The sequence below is a fragment of the Vespa mandarinia genome, chromosome 5 (assembly GCF_050613455.1).
Source record: "Vespa mandarinia isolate Hongniang chromosome 5, ASM5061345v1, whole genome shotgun sequence".
NCBI classification, from domain to species: Eukaryota; Metazoa; Arthropoda; class Insecta; order Hymenoptera; family Vespidae; genus Vespa; species Vespa mandarinia.
This window is the reverse complement of record NC_140814.1, coordinates 7,473,113-7,480,691: the sequence shown is the minus strand read 5'-3', so window position 1 is coordinate 7,480,691 and position 7,579 is coordinate 7,473,113. Positions and strand designations below refer to the sequence as shown.

Sequence of the window (7,579 nt, the reverse complement as noted above, 5' to 3'; positions counted from 1 at the left end):
TAAATTACTATGTAGGCAATGAGCCTAAGTCGTTTAGTACAATAGGATGATACACTTTTTAATTTTTGTTTTATATGAGCTCTTTTAAAAAATTTGTCAAACTCTTTCTATTAGGTGGCGTCATACCTTGATTTACAATATCTTTCATTTTATTTATATTTAATTTCTTTATCTTTGGTGTATTTAAATTCTTAGTTTTAAACTGACTCGTGTTACTCTTTAAAGGAATTTTCTTACTTTCGTTCGATTGTAATTCTGGAACAATGTTTCCAGAAATATTTAATCCAACCGTTTTGTCTTTTCCCTTTTTCTTCTTTTTTTTCTGTAGAATTTTAGATTTCTCTAACGTATTATCAGAGGTTTCAACTTTTCTCTTTGGTTTATTCATTTGTATTTCTGTTCGATGTAAACAAACAGAACATTTTATCGAGAGTTTATTCATTTCCTTCTTTTTACATTTTTTTATTAATTTAGCTCGAACCTTAGATACTTTGTACCCATCGGTATTTGTTTTAATCATCTTACCAACTGAATGGGAAATCTTTCTACCAGGTAATATTCGTACTTGATGATTTATAGTCGCCCAAAGTGAACCGCAATGAGAACACATTATTAAAGGTCCAAAACATTTTTTTGGTAACTCGACTTCGTTAGCTGCATTTCTACAACGTTCTCTAAAAGTACACAATCGAGTTAATTTGATTCTAACCTTAAATTATAAAGTAAACAAAAAATACATTTATACTTACATATAAAAGTTTTGTAATCTGTTTGCTTCTGGACATCGTAACTTCGTCAAATATTTAGTTACATTCCACAAGTGTTCGACTTTTTCCATGATCTCGTTTTATCACGAATTGAATTAAAATCCTATCTTCAATAATAACAAAATTATTGAAATATCCACTACTGTTTAACGCATAAAGCGTAACTGAACTTAAACAAATAAGCTCGTAGTACTTACAGGAGAATTTTATAACCTCAAACACGTATTACAGCAGTGCAGCCAACAGTGATATAATCCAATCCTCCGTATGAACATGATTACGAAAGAATTCGCTAGATGGCGGCTCAATTCTACCCGCGAAATTTTGAAGGGTTACAAAACAGTAAAAAATATTATTTTTATTATATCTCTGTTAATTTTATAATGAAAATTATAATAGTAACGATTTTTAAACTATAAACAAATACATGTATTATATTCATGTATACTCATAAATCATTATATAGACTGTAAAAATGTAATAGAAATCTTTTTGCTTATCTTTATTTACATAGAAAATATACATATGGAGTAAAACGTGATTTTTCGTTTATTAATTAATAGCAACGTAAAATTTTCTTTGAATTTTACTAATTAATATTATGCACTGACAAAGTAATTTATATTTTTTTACAACAATAACGTTAATGAATAAAACGTTTTACTTCATAAAATTGATTCTGAAATTTGCTTGCATAAAAACCTATAAATGTATAAATGTAATATATATATATACATATGTATATATATATATGAACACATCTCATGTGACCAATTCCAATTCATATTATGACCATTTATCGTAAAACAAATATAAAATTATAACTTCAAAATATCTTGTACCGCTAAAGTGATTTTACGCGCACTAATGCCATAGTTATCAATTAAGACATTAGGAGGACCAGATCTTGGTACTTCAGGTACAGCAAGTTTTTTAACAATAATATTTCGTTCCAAAGAAACGGCAGAAATTACCGCTTCCCCTAAACCACCTTCGGGATAATGATCTTCGACAGTTATGACTTTACCGCCGGTCTCTTTAGCATTCTTTATGATTGTTTGAGCATCAATTGGTTTAATAGTAAATGGATCGATCACACGAATATTTATGCTAGTCTTTGCTAATTCGTCGGCTGCTTTAAGTGCTTCGTGCAGAGTTACTCCAGCACCTATAACAAGAACTTGATCTTTTGCAGTAGACCTCAATACTTTAGCTTTTCCGGCAGCAAATATTTCGTCGTTTTTATATACAACCGATGTAGCTGGACGCGAGGTACGAATAAAACAAATGCCTTTCGTATTAGCAGCCAATTCTATGGCACGTTCGGTAGAGACAGCATCGCACGGATAAAATACCGTTGATCCAGGTATCGTGCGGAACATAGCGATATCCTCCAAACCCATTTGTGATGGTCCATCTTCACCGATCGACACACCACAATGTGAACCAACAAAATTTACGTTCGTTTGAGAAATTGCACCCATACGAATCTATAGCATTAAAATAAATGATGTTAATAAATTACATAAACTTGATATTTCTCAAAATAATAATAATAATAATAATAATAATAATAATAATAATAATAATAATAATAATAATAATAATAATAATAATAGTAATAGTAATAATGAAAATAATAATATATAATTTTTACCTGATCGAAGGCACGTGTAAAGAACGTAGCAAACGCGGAGACAAAAGCAACAGCACGATCCCTGCAAGCAGTACCGATGGCAACACCGACAACATTTTGTTCGGCTATAAAACCTTCAATAAATCTAGTTGGATCGACAGTCTTTATTTTCTCAGCAAAAGTAGAATTCTTAGTGTCGCCATCCAAAGCTATTACGCGTGAATTATTCTTCGCTAACTAATAGAGAAAAAAAAACAAAAACAACAAAGTAAACTTTGGATCGTGTAATTAACCTCTGATATAAATAGACCAATATAAATAGACAAACCTTGGCAAGAGCAGTGCCATAAGCTAATCTAGTAGCTACTTGTTCTCCGAGTTTATAACTTGGAGGCGAGGCTAATTTAATGTTACTAATGTCTATTACTGGAGCATCGTCAACTAATGGTTTTTGAGGATGTAATCCCAAAGGACCAGGATTTTTTAAAAGTCCAGTTAAATGCTGCAAATAAAAGAGAACATTTAATTAATATATAATAAACGATTATCAACAAAAATTATCATCGATTATAATATTCATGATATTGTACCTGAATTATTTCATTTGCTTTAGTTCCAAGAGGCTTTCCATGCCAATTGTCTAAGTCTTCTATATTTGGAAAGCTTTTACCTTTAAATGTTTTTGCCAAAACGGCAGTCGGACGTCCCTTCGTATTTTGTGCTTCGTGGAATGCCTATCAGAATAAATGAATAAATATAAATATTAAAATTATAAATTATGAATTCTTAGGCACATACAAATGTAAAATTAATATACCTTAGCAAGTTCTTCAACATCATGACCATCAACAACTAATGCATTAAAACCAAAAGCCTCAAGCCTTTTACGATAAACTTCCATATTATGTTGAAGAGAAGTAGGTTCACTTTGTCCCAAACGATTAATATCAAATATAGCACACAAATTATCTAGTTTATAATACGACGAAAAATGCAATGCTTCCCAGATAGATCCTTCTGCTGCTTCTCCATCGCCAATTAGACAGTATACTCTAAAGAAGAATAAAATTGTTAACTTTTGTTAACGTGAGCGCATAAAAAATAATTTTTATTTTATTTGTATACCGGTAGCTGGCCTTATCAAAATTCTTTCCCACATAAGCCATCCCTGCTGCAACTGAGAGACCTTGACCTAAAGAACCTGTTCCTACGTCTATGAAATTAAGCCTTGGAGTAGGATGGCCTTCTAAGTCACTATCAAACTTTCTTAAGTTTAATAACTCACTGGCTGGAAAAAGACCAGCTTCTGCCCAAGCTGTGACATAAAGAAAATATATTTTATTTCTTTCATTTTATTATATCACAATTTAGCATCAATTAATTATAATCTTTATATCCTATATAATATTTTACCTGCATATAAAATAGGCGCTGCATGACCTTTGCTGAGTATAAATCTATCGCTACTTGGATCACGTGGTGCTGATACTTTGTAACGCATTGTATGGAAGAAAAGAACGGACATAATTTCTGCCATTGAGGAACATGATGTAGGATGTCTATAATAATATTAAACATATTATTTGCTTAATTATTATCTTTCCAAAAAATAAAAAAATTTTCAATTACATACAAAAAAAAAGGAGAGAAAGTATCGATAATAAATATGTAGTAACATTGAAACTGTCACAAATCCTAATATCAAGATCATATTTATATTTATATTTATAATCATAAATTCTTATCAGGGTCAAAGTGCCACTCATATCAATCGCGCGATGTACCCCAGGTCGAATAAAGGACATTAATTAGAAGAATAAAAATTCATATTAACGTCTTTAATTAATAGTAATAATTTAATTTTTTAATTTAACGAATTTATAAAAAGTAATGTATTCGATCTTTCATAACCTTATCGTTATAGCGTTAACCTAAGCGCAACAAATGTGAGGTTATATACAACTTCGGATTAAAAAAAAAAAAAAATGAGAAAAGAGTATACATATTACAAATGAATCAATATCATATGATTATTACATCTGCTATTATATTAAATCCTTCAATTTTCTTTTTATATAGTAATTATCGTATTTAATACATATGTGTGAAGAACGACGATATACACATAACAAGATATCATCTGTGTATGCTAACCAATTATTATTTAAACAAGTATTACGTATAAATAGAAATATAATCGTTAAACAAATAGAAACATTCTAAGAACTATACGTCTAGTGAAAGGCAAATTCAAGTACAGAATGAAAAAAAATATAGAAAGAAAGAGGGAGAGAGAAAAAGACAATTGTCGTTTTTTCTTCTAAACACATAATAATTCCAAATGAATATAATTTACTATTGAATATACTATGAAATTAAAGGAAATAGAAAATCGTATGTTTATCAATATTTATTAAGAAAATGGTCTCTCATTAAATCATTGCAAAAGGCGCGCGCGCGAAAAGGAAAAAGAAAGAAAAAGAATGTTAATGTGCGTAATAAGAATTGAAAAATAAATATTTTTGTAAAAAAAAAAAATATATATATATATGAAATATAATAATTATAATGAAAAACAAACCCGCTTTTTGATGATTCGGTTGCTTTTATGCTTTGCAAACGAAGTCTATTCGCTAAGTCCTGTAACTTAGTTACCTCCGTGGAAGATACCATCTTGAATATGAAGCGTTAAAATTTGAACGAATGTATATTCTACGAGAAGTAGTGAATAACTAAAGCCGGCAACAGATTCTACGAGTTACATACTTGCGAATTGTAAATTTCCCCTACCACTTGACTTCCTTGTCGCTGATATATTATACACTTACGATCAAACGATCGTAGAACATCCGGTTATCAAACTTATTACAACAATTCGAAATTTACCTTCCACATATGTATCGATTATTTTTCATTATTTTTTCTTCAAGATTTATCATAATCATATGTACTTGCACGCGCAACAAGTCATCAATAGTTTTTGCCAATTGATTCGATACTATAAAAAATCATGCTCAGTCATCATTTTGATTTATCGGAATTTAATTTAAATTTTAAATTACACCGTAATGCATATCAGATATTTTTTTTTTTTCCAAAAATAGAACGAATTTTTATTCGATTATTCGATTGAACAAATATTATTAGTCAGAATTTTACGGAAGATATTATTTTCCCGCAAAAAGTATCATACGAGGTTTTAATTTCTAACCTATTCGCAATGAGTCAAGTACACATCGTAATTCCTTCGTTATATTGTTTTTCTTTGTTTTGTTGTAATTCCAATTGGCAAAAAAAAAAAAAAAATAAAAATTACGAAACTGAATCAATGATTCATATTTTCCCGTCGAGTTGATTGAAAAAATGCGAAATTCCATTGCTTATGTTACAGTAATTTCAAATTACTTCCTGTATTTCAAATAACTTCGATCTTCAATTTTTCTCTTTTACGTCGTAAATTTTATTCAATGTATAATATGTGATCTTGAATTTGTAAAATTATATTCACGTATTATATTTATATATTTCCATAGTGTAACGACAAGTATTCTACACAACGTACTCGTGCTATATTTGTGTGTATATATATATATATATATTACATAACAAATAGGTACACGTGAAAGTGCAATTTCATTATTACAAAGCGTTTTTTGTCAAAAGAGATAAACTTCAAGAAAAATAACCTCTTCATAACAAATTTAAAAACTTCATTGATTGGAAATGTTAATTACAATAGTAATTATTGTTCGTTAAATAACTTGTGATGTCATTGTTAAAGGTAAAAATAAAAAAAATAAAAAAATTATACGTAATCCGAAGATTTCTTAAATCGACATTGAAAGGATTTAAGAGTACGCATAAAAAGAAAAAAAAAACGTTAAATACGTTCGAATATGACGTAATATCTCGATACTGTTGAATAATACATAAATATGAGGCCTTAAAAAGGCTATTTTGATCTCAGTAGTCACCTGTCATTACAAATATTAGAATAAATGATCCAAGGTTTCCATAATCGAATAAAAGATTAAATATCTATATATGAACGAAAGATTCATCAAGAAAAAAAATTGTTCATCGTAAAATAAATTTCAATGATATGATAAAAATAAAAAAGAGGGGAAGAGAGAGAAAAAGACAGAGAGAGAAATAGAGAGAGAGAGAGAGAGAGAGAGAGAGAAGGAAAGATAATAATAATGCCGGTAATATGTGAAAGTTGTTCTCTTCGTGACAAGAGGAAAGAAGCATAAAGAGATTGCATATTACAAGAAAATAAAATCATTCGTAATCCTTTAACCAATATTAGAATTCATTTCGTTCGGACGATATCTGCGAATGTGGCAGTAAATTCGCTTATCACGCATATCATCGTATGATTTCAAAGATGGTCGCGCAAACAAAGTCTCTCTCTCTCTCTCTCTCTCTCTCTCTCTCATATATTCTACCGCGATGTACTTTGTCATTCTTGACGTCCGTCACTTTTAATTTCTATTTCAATTCTTGAAACAACCGAAGGTCATTTTAACGCTGTTAAACGTTATAAGAGGCGTAATTTATTATAACATTTTACAATGGACTCTTTTCGGCGCGAATTTATAAAATTTCATCTACACTATAAATCATCAATGATAATATAAAACTTTAATATTATTGGTAACATATTATTACTGTCTAATGATAATTTCACGTTAGAATTGTTATTAATGCATTAACGAATATGAAAAGTCTTACCCAGATTTGCTGGCTTGCGTGGCCTCGATCGAACGAATCCTCAATTTATTAGCAATATCTTTTAATTCCTGAATGGTTTTTGATTCTGGTTTGTGATAGTTCGCCATTCTTCCAATAAAATTTTTTTATTATTCGATATAAGAAATTTGACTTATTTCGTAATTAATGGAAAATAACAAGATTGGTTAGAACTCGAGCATGCAACAAGTAGAGAGACCGCGCGTGCACGAGGAGGTAATAAAACCGAGAATAGATAAAAGAACTCGAATTTCCAACTCAAATCGAGTCGATGCATCGAACTTTCATTCTGCATTTTGCGCGCCAACAGATGGCGCTGTCCTAGCCTCGTTCGTAAGATACATTAAGGTAACTTCAAGGCGAATTGACATGAATGTTATTGTATGTCATGTAACGATTATTTTTCTTCATTAAAGGAAACTTA

The 7,579-nt window shown here is 29.8% G+C and overlaps 2 protein-coding genes across 5 annotated transcripts; both read right to left on the bottom strand.

Moving 5' to 3' along the window:
• Positions 1 to 70: 70 nt before the first annotated feature.
• Positions 71 to 1,135, bottom strand: LOC118441688 (uncharacterized). Of its 3 annotated transcripts, none has more exons than XM_035866413.2 (3): positions 965 to 1,135; positions 750 to 874; positions 71 to 674 (listed from the first exon to the last, which is right to left on the bottom strand). In XM_035866413.2, the coding sequence occupies exons 2-3, from the start codon at positions 836 to 838 to the stop codon at positions 71 to 73; spliced, it is 693 nt and encodes a 230-aa protein (XP_035722306.1). In that variant the 5' UTR covers positions 839 to 874; positions 965 to 1,135. The 3 variants fall into 3 exon arrangements, with proteins under 3 accessions (XP_035722306.1, XP_035722307.1, XP_085513013.1); XM_035866414.2 differs by having other exon boundaries at positions 750 to 870; XM_085656887.1 differs by lacking the exon at positions 965 to 1,135 and having other exon boundaries at positions 71 to 396; positions 526 to 674; positions 750 to 870.
• A 119-nt stretch (positions 1,136 to 1,254) lies between these two features.
• Positions 1,255 to 7,394, bottom strand: LOC118441685 (transketolase-like protein 2). 2 transcript variants are annotated; one of them, XM_035866405.2, is made up of 8 exons: positions 7,138 to 7,394; positions 3,817 to 3,962; positions 3,529 to 3,718; positions 3,221 to 3,455; positions 2,994 to 3,137; positions 2,732 to 2,905; positions 2,425 to 2,640; positions 1,255 to 2,257 (listed from the first exon to the last, which is right to left on the bottom strand). In XM_035866405.2, the coding sequence occupies exons 1-8, from the start codon at positions 7,242 to 7,244 to the stop codon at positions 1,586 to 1,588; spliced, it is 1,884 nt and encodes a 627-aa protein (XP_035722298.1). In that variant the 5' UTR covers positions 7,245 to 7,394; the 3' UTR covers positions 1,255 to 1,585. The 2 variants fall into 2 exon arrangements, with proteins under 2 accessions (XP_035722298.1, XP_035722299.1); XM_035866406.2 differs by lacking the exon at positions 7,138 to 7,394 and adding an exon at positions 4,985 to 5,146.
• Positions 7,395 to 7,579: the final 185 nt, after the last annotated feature.

Bases quoted from the DNA above. Each gene is read 5' to 3' on its own strand.
- LOC118441685 (XM_035866405.2), bottom strand. From the start codon at position 7,244: ATGGCGAACTATCACAAACCAGAATCAAAAACCATTCAGGAATTAAAA. The intron at 3,719-3,816 runs GTAAAATATTAT...TTTATGTCACAG, and splicing joins AGCGCCTATTTTATATGCAG to CTTGGGCAGAAGCTGGTCTT. The intron at 3,138-3,220 runs GTATATTAATTT...TTATTCTGATAG, and splicing joins ATGTTGAAGAACTTGCTAAG to GCATTCCACGAAGCACAAAA.
- LOC118441688 (XM_035866413.2), bottom strand. From the start codon at position 838: ATGGAAAAAGTCGAACACTTGTGGAATGTAACTAAATATTTGACGAAG. The intron at 675-749 runs GTAAGTATAAAT...GTGTACTTTTAG, and splicing joins AGATTACAAAACTTTTATAT to AGAACGTTGTAGAAATGCAG.